The sequence below is a fragment of the Phaethon aethereus genome (assembly GCF_964289735.1).
Source record: "Phaethon aethereus genome assembly, chromosome: 7".
NCBI classification, from domain to species: domain Eukaryota; kingdom Metazoa; phylum Chordata; class Aves; order Phaethontiformes; family Phaethontidae; genus Phaethon; species Phaethon aethereus.
Genome location: NC_138583.1, coordinates 35976825 through 35991494, shown reverse-complemented (window position 1 = coordinate 35991494; position 14670 = coordinate 35976825). Strand labels below are relative to the sequence as shown.

Genomic DNA, 14670 nt, shown 5'->3' with positions numbered 1-14670 from the left:
TGTAATGGTCAGATGCCCTTTACCACCTCCTCCTGCCCATGTTAGGCAGAGCCTGGGGAAGTCCAGGACCTTGCAAGAGTCCCTGGTTGCTGCTCTTTAAGACAAGAAGTCTTTAAGTGTTTCCTGAATTATGGTTTGAGCTTTGCAGATCTAAAACAATTTAACTGATAATTTACATACAAATTACAGCTGCGATCATTAAGGATAAGCAATGGAAATTGGCCTGGTTATGCCTTTACTGATGGAAACAAAAGGCCATAGTCTTCAAAGGTTGTTGCTTTTTGATGAAACAATTCTGATAAAGTCCAGCTGTCCTGGCATGTTAATTATGATGTGATGAGGCAGGAAATGGCTGTAGTGCCTTCCACAGGAAGCTGAACCTTGGCATTCTCATTCCTGCATATTTAAAAGTAAAGCAAACCTTTTAGAGCTGTTTTAAAAGAATACTTACCATCATAAATAAGCTTTTTTTATTTTCTTTGCCTTTGTTACAAATACATTTTTCAGAGGCCAAGGTTTTCAAATGCAAGCAGAGAGGATGTCGAGGAGGTCTAGTGTAATTTTCAAGGCTGCCCAGAAAATACAGCCTCCACCGACTTCAAGAGCAGTTGTTAAGTGGCTTGGTAGCTGTGAGGAGCAGCTCTTTCTTGGGACAGGAGGGCACTCGTGTGTACACATGTGCATTTGACCATTTGCCCTGTGTGTATTTTTAAGTAAAAGGCATGCATAGCAGATTTCACTCTGCGTTTGGTGTCCTTTTAGCTTGACAGATATTTTAACTGTCTGAAAAAACACTGTGGTAGATTTGTTCCAGACTGCATCCTGAATAGCTTTTTATTACTTCCAGCTTTTGTTGAAGGGATTAGTGCTTGTGGGGAAGGTGCAGGATTGGTTCCACTGCTAAATAGTCCTATCTCTCCACAACATGGCTTTGTTGGCAATGCAGTTTTTCCTTTCGTTGCCCTGTAGAGGTGCCTTAGCTTGGTTCTGGAGGGCTACCTCCAAGGATGTTGACCTGGGAGTTCCTTTTACAAAGCTAAGGGCCGATCGATCATCATCAGTTCCTACTGGCCGCAGTGGAGAATACGTTGTTGGTACTTGTCGCCTCGTCCTCATCGTGATTTTGAGAGGTAGCCCTAACTTAAGGGATTTGTATAATCCTGATGCTGTCGTGATGGTTGCGCTGAGGTCCACCAACAGTAACTTACTCTGGAGACCCCTGGGTAGCCCTGAAGATGCTGCTGTTCTGCCTTGAATTCTAGTCAGGCGACTGGAAGCTTTATGGCTTTTTTCCTTATCACCCTTTAAACAATTTCTTCTGGGCCAAGCAACGGTAAATTGGCACCAAGAACAAAAAGTATCTAAATGTAATCCACATGCTGTTCTTTTCATGCCTTGAAGAATTTCAGAAAGGATGAAACAAGGTTCAAATTCATCAAATCCTGTAGAGTGGAAACCCACTCAAGGGAGCAGCAAAAATTGGATGTTGCCTAGAAGTGTTTTTTAATTAAAGGTCAAATACAATAGTACTGAAAACCTTGGGAGGGTTTGATGTGGTCGTTTCAGGCGCACTATTGCCTGCTCGAGGTGCTTGTCAGGCAGGCTTGGAGATGACTACTTCTGTGTTTCTTTGTATTAGATAAGTCCAAATAAAAATTGAGGAGCCCTGAAGTGAAGTGGTCCCCTGGGCTGCCTAATTTCAATTTCACATGCAGGAGACTTGCCTGATTAGATGTAATGTATTTGCAGTGGAGTGCAGTGTGGGTCAGCAGGATATTTTCTTCACTAATGAGAGCTCTAAAAGCCATCAGGAATTCCCACCCGTTCCCCTGCTGCTCGTTACCGCCATGAGCCAGTGTCTGCCCCGTTGTTACGGTGAACTTTTAACAGTGGCGCTACCGATTTCCACCTGTCCTGTTAGCAAAGGTGGGACGCGATGGCTGCGGCCTGCAGGAGGGCGCGGCACTTCATGGTATGTACTTGTTAACTACATTCATTACTGGTTTTGGTGAACCTGGATGTTTTTCCTCTCGAGACAAGCAGAAACAGTAAAAAGGTGCTTTTAGGTTGTGGCAATTTAATCTATAAAGAGAAATGCTGTGTGTTAATCGGATCAGTTGCTGTATGAAGGCAGAAAAGGAGGGCGAGTGTTGTAGTTCATGGATGTTGCTGCCTTTTTCTGTTTTCCCTTAAACACACCGAGGAGTTGCCAATATACGTTGCTGCTACCTAGTGAAAGATGGTAGGATGTCTTGAGGCGTTCTCAGGTGGCGTTTTCAAGGTGTGATGTCCGCGCATTTTCCTCCAAGCTCTGCAGTAACGGAGGGGCATCGCAGGTCATGCTGAGCGTCGTGCGAGGGGAAGCTTTGCCAGCCCTCTCCCAGCCTGGGGAGTTTCCTTTCCCCCTCTCCCCGTGGCGCAGAACTGAGCCGCTTCTCTTCGTTCCGGCCTGCGTCCTCCTGGCCTCTTCTCCGCTCCCACCTCTGCCGCAGAGCGCAGCTCCTCCCTGTGCGTCGGCTGTACACGAGCCTTACTGAAGCGCTCCTCTTGCAGGAGCAGAGCTTTTAAAGGGTGAGGGTTGATGGAAAGGAGGTGATCTGCAAGAGATCCAGTGGATGAGCTGCGCCGTAACGCAGTAGAAACCTGGCGGCACGAAGCAGCCTTGCATGGGGAACTGCTCTGAAGCCCCGCACCAGGGTGCACCCTGATGGGAGCTTCTCCGGAGCTTGGTCCATCCAGCCTGTGCCCCGCGGCATTGCCGCAGGCCGACTGCCGAGCCCATGCTTCAGAGGGGGTGCTTGCCAGCGGCGGCGGCCAAACTCGTTACGCTGCCCACCCGTGAGGAGGTGCCTGTGACGGACGCGATGAGAAGTGGCCGTGCTGGCTGCAAAGTTGCTGGGTCAGTGTTGCCCGTTTGGGGCCAAATCTAGGCGCTCTACTCTGTCTGAGATACCAGTATAACTGGTTCAGATGGGTGGTTGGCTTTGACCTGCCACAGTTTACTTTGACTTGGTGGGAATTGTGTGTAGGGCCCTTACAATGCCTTGTGGAAGATGTGTAGCGGTCCAGAGAAAATATCCCTTTAATGTATCAGTATCAATGTGTAATTCCGCCTTTGCCTCGTATACTTGTAATGTAATTTGGTCTTTGCGTGTAATAAGTTAATTCCTTTGGTTGGCTTTGTTTAAAGTCTTCCCTTGTTTTAATGTGATCCTGGTTTTAGCAAATAATGTTAACAGTGATTTTTCCTTGCACCCCTAATTCACTTTAGTCTGTGTAACAATTTCGTAGTGTTGCAGTCAAATGCTCAATAGTTACCTGATTTTCTATTTTGATTGCATGCACAAATTTGCTTTGCTTTTCTGCTTCATTAATTTTAACATTAATTGCCACTTCGGGCAAAAAAAGAAAATCGCTTATCGTTCTTCGCATCATTATAAGACTTGCTTTTAGAATGTTTTCTTTATACTGAGAGAGACGTTGTTAAAGGATTTATTCCTGTATTTTCTATCCAGCTGTATTTTTATTTAGAGAGGGGGGTAGCAGGATTTCTGAGTTTGCAGTGATTGTAAGAACTGCTATAAATATTTGAGGAACGGAAGAGTTTATTTATAGTGGAGTGTTAGGCTGCTAATGAAGGAAATGAAACAGGGCTGAGAGAAATAGAGTTATTTTTCTGGACCCCTCTAGTCCTAAAAATTCCACACTAATCTGATTTGTTTCAGGAAAACTCCATTGTAAAAGAAACTAATGTTTCCTAGTATTAAACAGATCTTGAATCTTTAACTTTTTTAAAACTGGTGAGACAAGTGAAGCGATGCCGTGAAGATGCTGTGCAATGGTGCGTCCATCCAGAGCGTGGGATAACCTTCTATATGGATCTGTATATCCAAATTTACTTCTTGGAGTAACAGATAGTTGCATGTCTTGTTCTGCTGTGTTTTCTGTACTGGTACGTGACAAATGATTGAAAACCCAGACAAGAAAGGGGTTTTCGATGCGTACCTCTTGCTCCTGGTATGGGAACAGGCTGGGCCAGGGCATGGCAAGGAGGGAGTGAGAGCCAGGCGAGCCTTGCCGGGAGCCGGTAGCAGTGATCCCTTCAGTAAATACAGGCTGAGAGAGTTTTGTGCCGCGGTGTTGGATATCACTGTGGGTGTTGAACATTTGGGCTCCGGTAGGCTCATCAAAGTGGGAAATGCCTTTTGTGGGTCCATATTTACTCATTTGTTTTCTTCCTCTTTGGTTAAGATTTCAGAAATATATTCCATTTGTAAATATATTTTAGTGGTTTCTATGACAGTAACAGCTCAGTTCACCTTGCTGTTGGACACTAAGTTTTAGCATGCTGCCAGGCAGGTGGATAGGTTTGTCCCCCTTTAACAGATAGGGAAAGGTTAAGACTGATGCTTCCAACAGGTCTTCTGACTTGGTCTGTCTGGCTTCACAGCCGAGGTCCAAGAATTCAAAGTTTGCTGAGCACTCACAGTAACTCGGTTAAAAGTGTCTGATCACTGAGCGTGCTGAAAACTTGGTCGCTCTGTCTTACTTAACGTACACAAAACAAAGGATATCTGTGGTTAATTATTGGAATTTTGTCATAAATTATATACTCAAAGCTGCAGAATGAGCCGTTTGCAAAACTCTGGTCAACACTTGTGACATATGATTTCCAGTCATATACTCTTTCTAAACCGTGCTTAGAACAAATACATGCAGTGCTTTAAGTCTGTGAAAGGGTCTGGAAAGGGAGCTCAGTTTCAGAGTACTGATATTTCTGGATGTATCTCTTTGAAACAGGGGCACCCTATTGGACACATACGGACAAAATGGAGAAAAGGCTACATGCGGTGCCAGCAGCAAACACCGTCAAGTTCCGTTGTCCCGCGATGGGAAACCCAACACCAACCATGCGATGGCTGAAAAATGGGAAAGAGTTTAAACAAGAGCATCGTATTGGCGGATATAAGGTACGTTCTCATGATGTGATTTTGCAATTTCTGTTCTTGACCAAGGCTGTAAAAAAAACCAAACCCCAACTTGCTGAAGTCAACAGAAAAATCTTTTAATGGCCTTGGATGAAATGTAGAAGCAAAAAAAAAGTAATTGTTTTCTTCTGGGGAAGGGTGGGTGGTTTCTTTAGCCGTTATGGAGCACTAATTCTATATTTATTTTTTTCCCTCAAATTCAAGCTTGTAGCATAGCAGTGTAGCTAAGCATTATTTATTGAGACTTATTTGGAAAACTAAAGACTGATTTTTCAACGTGGAGTAAGACTGTTTTGCTCTGTTCATTTTCAGCTGCATTGTTAAAAACACGACCATCCACTCTGGTGATTGTTGGCCGTTTAATAAAGGAAGAGTTGGAAGTCCAAAAGTTATTATTTTCTGTAGAGTTTATGGTCTGTGAAACTGAAATGGGAAGCAGAATTTGAGGGAAAGTAACAGCAATTACTTGCGAGGGTTTGTTTGAATTTTAAACAGCTTCAGATTAGATGTCTCATTCTAAATTGGTGGTTACTGATTAAGAGAGAGTTTTAGGGGGGCCAGCTAGCTCTGTGGGTTAGTGCATGGACTTTTAACCTCCTGGTATCTGCCTAGGTCAGGTCAGGAGTCAGGATTCGGTCATCTTATCCCACTCCGCACGGGGAATGAGAGGGCATGACTTTGATGGCAAATGGCTGTTCGAGCACTAGCCTTACCATCCTGCCCCGCATTTCTGAGTTACCTTAACCTCTTCTGCGGACCTTCTGTCAGTGGATTCCTCATGGACCCGACACCTCTGCAACTTCTCTCCAAAGATGAGAAGTTTCCAAGTTAGTCACCCTGTGTCACGGTTGTAAGCCCCAGCCTAGAACTTCTGCCGAGCAGCTCAGAGCAATTTGTAATGGTAATTAAGACAGAAGTTAACTGACTTTTCCAGATGACGTAGTAAGCTCGAGACCAAGTCTGGGAGCTGCCTCCCCTGGTACCGCACCGCTGCCTTACCCTAGCGATTGCAGTATTTTCAGGGTGCCACGTTTTGTGGTGCCCTGATGGAGCCAGGGTGTATGTTGCTTTGTGTGCTGTTGACTCTCTGATCTTGCTTGGTATAAAAAAAAAAATGTTTTCCAGTGCAGAGGAGGACAAGTTGTAGTCTCCTTTCCTCTCTAGCTAGATTTACTGTAAAAAGTGTCAATTTTTCCAACATTTGTGTTAGCAGAGAGCGAAGCCCAGAAAATCTCCCCGTATGAACACTAATTATCTAAGTAGACTTTTCCATCTATGTTTGCTTACACTATAAATTACTGTTGCTTATGAGTGTACACCTGGCAACACCTTCTGCCTTTCATAACGCTATGGAGTGTTAATGAATTGGCTACAGTTCAGTGATTTTCACCTTTCTCAGTGCTTTTTTTAAAAATAAAAAAAGGCCAATTAAAAAAAAGGCAACAACAAACTAATCCTGTCTTGGAAAATAGTAGTAACTGTTTCGATACTCACTGGGACATTATTTGAACGCTTTACATCTCATGAAGGAGAAATGCAGATACCACTCTTGAAAAACATGAAGGAAAATGTGTCTTGCAAGGCAGCATGGAGATACCTGATCTCTAGTTTGGGAGGGTGATCCCTGGTGGGGTAAATTAGCCCGTGTGGAGCTCTGTGCTGACACTGCTAGCCTGTGTTAGGGATCTGGGTGAGCTCATTTAGACTTGTGCGCATTAAGTGGCACAAATTAAATTTTTGCTCATGTGTATTAAACATATACAATTTCCTAGGTATGTATGTACTCTGGGAAGAAACCACAGATGCCTATTGCTAAAGCCAGCTGCATAAGTGAAGTATATACTTGTAAGAAGTTATGATTTAGAATTATATCTCTTTAGTCTAAAGGGAAAAAAAGAGGGGTCACAGCTGTGGATTTTAGACTTTCTTGTTGCTCAGAAATACAAGAAATTTTAAATGATCTGGTAGCATTTACTTATTGTCATAGATTCGGGAAGCAGAATGTGTATTCTAGATTCTGTCAGTGTTTTGAATAACCATTTTTTTAAGATGGAAGCTTGTTTTCAGTGGGTGGAGTGGATGGTTAAAGAATGAGGCCTCCAGATGTTAGAGGGGCAGGATGAGGTCACTGTGGGCTTATTTAAAATTATTCTGGAATAAAGAGAGAATTGTCTTTTCGCGACACCTCTATACTGACAAACTTGTAATGAAGGAATCCTCAGAAAGGACCGAGTCTTTCCATGTTGGTCTGTCTTCAGCAACTCAGGATGCTTTTTGTACGCTAGCTTGTCTTGAATCTGGGCGTTGCTATATGTAAAGCATTTCTGCTGGAGATCTTCATATTCATAATACTTTGAGCAACTAGAATAGTTGCAACCATACTTGGCTGTATCTGCCATCAGCAGCTGATGTTAACACCATCCGTCCCTTTCGGAAGGGGCAATCATCCCTTGAAGACTTTAAGAACAAAGTAAAGGGAAGGAAAATGTGAAGCTTTCCAGTAATTCTCCAGCCATCTCTCTCCTGCTGCCTTGAGCTAAGAAATCTCTTCTTTGTATTCTCTTTATCGCAATCAGATAGTGACCTGTAGCACTTTGTCCCTCTGACTGGGGAATGTCTTGAGTCAATTTGCACTCAGGCAGGCTACCAGAAGGGTGTATGTGCTGGCCAAGATAGCTTCCAGGGCGAAATTCCTCCACCGTGACTAATTCTGGGCGGTGAATTTCAAAATCGAACCTTTTATGATTTTTCAAGGTACGCACAAAGTTCCTACAGCAAGGAGAAGGGTTGGATATCATTGGATATCTAAATCCTTTTTTTTTTTTTTAAATCTGTCTCTAAAGTGATGATAGCTCTTTCTTGTACATTTAAAAGCATTTTATAATTTCTTTGAGTGAATAATCTAAATCCTCTGTGAGACACCACAGGAGCCTTTACTTTTCTGTACACCACCCAGAAAGCAAATTTACTTCTATCAATTGTTACTGTTTAAGTATTAACAGGAGTGTGTTTTCTCATATGCGTTTTGATAAGCTTCGTTTCTACGGTTGTCTTACCCACATTTACCAGCCAGGTAAATAGAGAGTAAAGAAAGACTTCTGACTCTATAGGAACTGTGAAAGCCTATGGCTTTTGTGTGGATGTTCTGCACTTGTTCTCCCTACCTGAGCAGTACCAGTATATGTCTGAACTGTGCTGGTTTTGTGGGGAATCATATTTTGGTTTCTAATCCTTCTTTCTATTGAAATTAATTTAAAGTTGACCCCTTTTACCATTTTTTGCTCAGTGACAACTTTTAATGATCTATCTGTTCACTGAAGACATGTATTTTAAAATTAAACAGAACTGTCCACAATTTTTTATATGATACTCCAAAAGCAAACTGTTTCTATGAAACATTGCCCTTTACTAGATTTCTGACCGATGTTTCTTGGCATTTTGATTCCAGTTTAGGTTTCCCACCTCCAAGTTGTATCTTAAGGGTACAGTTTTAGTTTAAAAACTGTTTGGAGAGACTGGAAGAATTGGTTAAAAATTTGATGGAGAAGATGCCCCAAAAAGCACCTCAGTCATTTCCTAGAAGTGTCCGTACTTGGTCAGGAAAAAAACATGTTGAGATTATTATCCCAATAAAGTACCCTTTTTGGGTATGAAGCACAGATAAAGCATGGCAATAGGTACTGCAAAGCAATAAAAAAAGGGAGGGCAAAAGCAGTTATTAAACTGTGTCGACAAAGTATCAGAAGGGTCAAGCTGTGATTTGGGGTGCTTGGAATGCAGTTGTTCCCTGAATTTCCCTATGTCAAGGAAAGACAATGACAAATTGGAAGGGGTACCCTGAAGACCGGGTGGTGGAGTGGGTGGGACCGTGTGGGTGTTCTCCAGGCTTTTAAGAGCTCAACATGACGTCGGGCTTCAGGGAGCAAAATAGTAGAAATAACGGCGTAATAGCTGGCAAGGAGCTAGTCAGGTTGGAGAGCCGGAAGAGTTTCCTACAACTGATAAATAAATCTCTGGCTGTGGACACTTGTCCTTTTCTGGACCCCATATGCCTGGTGAGGATGCTCCTGCTTTCAGCGGCTTGTTGCTGCCCTCGTGTTTTTTGCCTCGTGGATTAGTTCACATGAGCTCCCTAATTTGTTCTGTCTGCCAGACCAGCTCAAGTCATCTATGTAAACAGCTTAAACGGACCCAGCTGATACTACCCAGGGAAACTCATTAGGGAATATTTGGAGAGCTGTAGGGCTGGCGTCTTCAGTTAGAAGGGCCCAAGTGAGCAACCAGGAGGGAGCTAATGGCTTTAACCTATATTGCCAAAGAGACCATCTATTTGCAACTTCAGTCACAAGGGTGATGGTTCTTTTGTTTGTTTGTTTTGGGTTTTTTTTCCTCCAAAATGAGTATCGCTGTTGCAGTTCATACGTATGCAGAAGGAAGACCCGTGCACTGCAGAAGCACTGCTTCGAACCTCTTTTGAAACCAGCTTTTCCATAAACCGGCGTGACGTTGGTGCTGGTTGTCAGTAATGGCACTGGGTCTGCTGCCCAAGGATGGGCTTTACTGGGACTAGGTAGTGAAGGCAGGTTACTTAAAAAGACCACATTAACAAAGCCTGTCCTCTGAGGGTGTTGCAAATGGTGTGGTTGCAGGGACGTGGCAGGACCGTAGCGTGTCTGAGAATGAAAGGTTCGATTTGGGAGTCTTCAGCAGAAGATGCTGTCATCCCCAGCCAAGGAGTTTTTCTGGGCTTTGCAATGCTGCACTTGTAACCAGAAAGCACTAAGCCAACAATCTGAATCTAGTTGAATCCAGATTCATGACATAAATTCAGTTGTGTGACGATGTGTCATAAATGCTTTGGGCCTCTACAGCAGTTGTTTAGCTTAAACTGAAGAGGCTTAAGCTGTTGTTTTATTATAAAGATATTATCTCTGCTCATTGGAGTTGCAAGAAGGGAAATTGCACAAATACCTTTTAATATTGCTGTCCAGAATCTCCACCTGTGTCTGTAAGTTAGTTATGTATTCTTACTGAACGTGAAACAATTTCTTGTGATTTCCTATCAAATTAATTACTTACAGCTTGTTACCAATTTTTATTTTGTTTTAACTTTTGTGGAACCATGATCTGTTCTTCCTGTTTTGCAGTCAGATTGGTTAAAAACACTTGCTGTGATTCTGAGAAGTGTGATGTAACTTGTAATGGCAAAAAGTTCAGGTCACTTTGACCAAGTTTCCCTCAAAATAGCTCATAAAGAGTAAAATATTCAAAATATGTAGCTGTTGTATTTGTTATTTACCAGTGGTTTATGACAGTAAATCTTCCTGACCCAAACTTTGACTTTCAATGTTGCTTAGCAGAATAACAAGACAATAAAATAACACTGATAAACTCTTTCTAGCTTTATAAACTTACTTCTTTAGCTCTTCATAGTGTGAAAAAAAAATCAATATATAGTTTTGATGTATACCATCAAGAGGGGGGTGCTGAGGAGAGGACCTGTAAGTTTGGGCTGGAGATGTTGGGGTCATGTTGTCACATATTTCTGCAACATTTGGTTAACATCCATGCCCTTCGCCTGCTGCTGGAATCTTGTCCACATTTTCTTAGTTTTTCAAAGCCCACATGGCCAGTTTTTAGTTAATAATCCTAGCCCGTAACTGGACAGTAATAACAATAACTAGCTAATGAGCTAATTACTGGCTGAGGGGGACCAGGAAAGCCAGGAGCCCCTTACAGAGAGGACTCTTCTTCCAAGCTTTGAACTGATGGCATTTTTATCTCCAGCAAACGTGAGGGCTGAGCCCTTGGCACCATGGATGCAGCCCAGCCTTTTCCTGCTGGCTAAGGACCTACACAAGGCACGAAGCAGGATTTCAGACCTATAGTTGTAACGATCTTTTAAGAATGTATAGTTACTGGAAGTGTCACTGAATGGTCCATAAATTTTTCTGGTGTACTGTACTGAATTACTACTTTCCATTTGGCTGATTAAAATGATTGTACCAGATTGTATTTTATTCCATTTCCTAAAATAATGTACTTTGAAATTTAAAAGTTGTATGTTATAGCTACAATAATATTAAGATTTTTTTGAGCGCTTTGTCAAAAATGTAATGCTAAAACAAGGGATTAGTGGATAGCCAGAAAAAGGTAATTTGGGAAGCCAGCTTATGATGCAGGAAATATATGTGTACTGGATGACTCTATATCCTTCCAGTATTGGGCTGGATCCTACTTTCTGCAAGACCAATGCCAACGCTCCTTTTGAGTTCAGATGGGAACAGAATCAGCACCTTTAATACATTCTGTCCGAGAAGGGTTGTATGAAAAAATGTATGTCCTTAAGCTCTGTTTCCATGAGGATTTTCTTCAGGCATTTTTCATGAGGCAGCATCTTCATTTCTTTCTTGTGGTACCCCAGAGCAGCAAGAGGTATGGCCACTCGATGTGTCTGTGGGAGGGATTCCAAACATTGCCCTTCTGTACTTTGTTTCCCCAAAATGCAGGCTGCGTAATTGAGCTATTGGAGAATGACGGAGACTTAGATGTTAGGGGATCATACCCATTCCATATTGCTGCTGGGTAGTTAATACGATCAGATGATTGTTTGGAGACAGATGGGAAATATCCTGAGGATGTGAATTTGCTTTAGAGTGGATTGAGAGGAAAAGCCTCGTAAGACAACTGCTGCTACTTGGTGCCATCCTCTTATGCCTGGTAGGACAGAGTGTGCACCAACATCTGCGGTGCTCAGATTGGGGACGAGGTAAATTTATAGCAGAATGCGTGAAAGCTTTCACTGCCGCAGCTGTGCCGTACCTGATCAGGCATAAATAAAGTATTTCTGCGTCTGAACTGTCAAACGAGCACAGAAGAGGCTTTTAAACATGGATTACAAAAGGTTAACTATTCAGAAAACCGTTCTTTTGGAGGGGGAGAGGGTGAAACTAGGGTGAAGTTCCCAATTTCTTTGGTTGCAACCCACCAGGTCCGCAACCAGCACTGGAGTCTCATCATGGAGAGCGTGGTCCCGTCTGACAAAGGAAATTATACGTGCATAGTGGAAAACCAGTATGGATCCATCAATCACACGTACCATCTCGACGTCGTTGGTAAGTAAAACTCTGTCGCATGTAAGACAGTATTTTTAATTCATGAGTTTCTCTCTTAAAACATTTAGAACTAAGCTGATACACTTTGCATTAATTTTGAAGATGATTTCACAGTGGTCTAAAGATAAGATTTCACTACATAACCAATTGCCGCATAAATCTATATATTCATCTGTCTCACGCGTGTCTGTAGGACTAATTTACCTATGCCTTGGCAAAGGTGTAATATCAATGTGTGCAAGGGAGTTTTTGTTGCTGTGATACACCTACAAGGTTACTGTGCAGAACAAAAAATAAATACTGATGCAATTGTAGACATTAGTATTACAATTTAATTATTACTTGTACAATTGTACTAACATATTTTAATAACTGCAGTTATGAATACTGTCACGTGATCCTTTAGGTTGCTGTTATTATAGCTGAAATGAATTTTTTTTTTTTTTTTTTTTAATGAAAAGCTGACTTTGAAGCTAGTGCAGATCTGGGACTTCAGGAAAGGTACTTTGCATTCACAGCAGTATGACAGAGATCCAGCTGTAGCCCGTTGCATGAGCGATGAGTCGTCCCTGAAACATAGGCAACAAAAATTGTGAAGAAATGCTTTTACTTGAGGACAAATTCTAAAAAGCTGTCTGAATTCTTAGTAGTAGCAAAGCTGTGATTCAGCAGGGCTATTAAGAACATGCTTGGTAATATTAACTTAATACCAAAATTCTGTTGATGTTAATAAGGCTTACACATTTTTATTTAAGTGCTTAGCTAAATTAGGGCTTCAAATCTCAGGAACCAATTCCATGCACCCCTACTCTTGCTCATTAGCCTGGATGGGCGTGAGCAGTTTTATTGGCTCTGAAGGCATTGCTGTCCAAAAGTAATCAGTTTGGTGGTTATGATAGGACCTTCTGGTAGTACCTTTGGGGATCTGAGCTGCAGTTTCTGAAGTACGACTTGAATGGGCGTTGGTCTCTCCGGGCTTGTGGGATGATCTGAGCGTCGCAAGCTCTGTGAATAAACTTTTGACCCATCAGTATTGAAAGCAAAAATGAATTTGGTTACTGTAAGCTATTTTTGGCTGGTGACTGACGGTCCAGCTTATCTTCTGTGGAGAATCTTACTGTGAGTTTGGGTTTATATGAGCAAAACAGGGACAAAATCTTCTTTTTTTTCCCTATTTCTTGATTGTATTTTACATGAATAAAACCGCATCTCTCACATTGTTTTGGATGCTCTTTAAAAGTAGTGTCTTATTTTGTCTGGGACCACTTAAATCTGTGGAAACCCCCCAAATCCAAAAGAAAACAAGCAAGAGCTTCTCAGGCAGCAAGAAATGAAAACATTCCCCATGAAAGTGCCAGTGAGACCTAGTCTTTGTGGAGCAGAGGAGAAAAAAGATAATTTTGTCATGGGGATGCTGTCAGACTGAAGCCCTACCACCAGCCCCAATACGTTTAAGTCTTCAAAGCCAGTCAGTAAACCACCCAACTCACCCGTATTTGGTTTTAGGTAGTCAACACTGAAAGAAGTGAGGATTTTTATAGCCTTGGCAATGTTTTGTCATCCTCGGTAGAATTGAGCTATGGGTATTGTTGAGGTGAGCCAAGTGACTGGTAAAGCCATTTTTGTTTGAACACGTGTTTAAACAAAATTTATGGAGGGCGCAGCAGCAACGGCTGCCAGAGATGGTAGTAAATCGTGTTCTGCGTGCCTCTGTCCTCTGCTGACCACCTTGCCGGAGGGTGTGGGCTGCTTGCTTGCCTGGGCTCGCCAGGTACAAGGGTCGATTTGCAGAGCTTGGCCCAGAAAGAATGTAAGGAGATGATGAGTTGTGGGATTTTTGGAGGGTTTTTGGGTTTTGTTGGTTTTGTTTTTTCCTGAATCCTCTAGGGAGCCTAGTCAGCTTTGGTTTTGCATAAAAATGTTTTTTAGTAGGCTACATAGACAGAAGACAGTTTTGCAATATTGGGAGTTTTCCTTGCTGAAACAAAGCTGGTTAAAAATTCCTCTTCCCTTCTCTGTCCCCTGTTCCTTTTCCTCGTTACCACCCCAGTCCCGATCTGGCACATATCATGTTGACCGCAAATTTCTTCACCCATTTTTTCTAGCAAATGCGTTCAAGGATGATGCGGTCACTTGAGCAAATATTTGTCAGAAGCCCTCTCACCTCCTTTCCCCCTTTGAGCCTTTTGAGTCTCTTACGTTGAGGAATATTACGCAGAAGTTTGTTTTTCCTGGCAGTAAATTATAGTGACCTGCATGAATGAATGGAATGGTAATAAGGATTATATAATTTATTTAAATGTCTATTCCTTTCTTATAGAGAGGCAGAAGAGTAAATAATGAGGTTTTTCGAAAGTGACTAGTGATTTGGTGTGCTGGGCACCCAGCTGATAGCACCCAAAGAAGCCCTGATTTTCCCTGGGTGAATAGTCGTAATTTTCTGATGCTCAGACCCTAGGAGATGGCAAACAAGAAGTCTTGAAGTGACTTCTGCAAATCCCAGTCTGCATCTTGGAGTTCTGCATACTTAATCATTTTACTTCCTTTAATTTGATGAGTTAAAGGGT

General features: G+C 42.3%; 1 protein-coding gene across 6 annotated transcripts in view; it reads left to right on the top strand.

Moving 5' to 3' along the window:
* FGFR2 (fibroblast growth factor receptor 2) overlaps positions 1-14670 on the top strand; it is an 80480-nt gene that overhangs the window by 18913 nt on the left and 46897 nt on the right. For all 6 annotated transcript variants that reach the window (XM_082001993.1, XM_082001991.1, XM_082001992.1 and 3 more), the window contains 2 exons: positions 4801-4970; positions 11980-12103. In XM_082001993.1, the coding sequence (XP_081858119.1) occupies positions 4801-4970; positions 11980-12103 (294 nt within the window). The remainder of the gene's footprint in view (positions 1-4800; positions 4971-11979; positions 12104-14670) is intronic.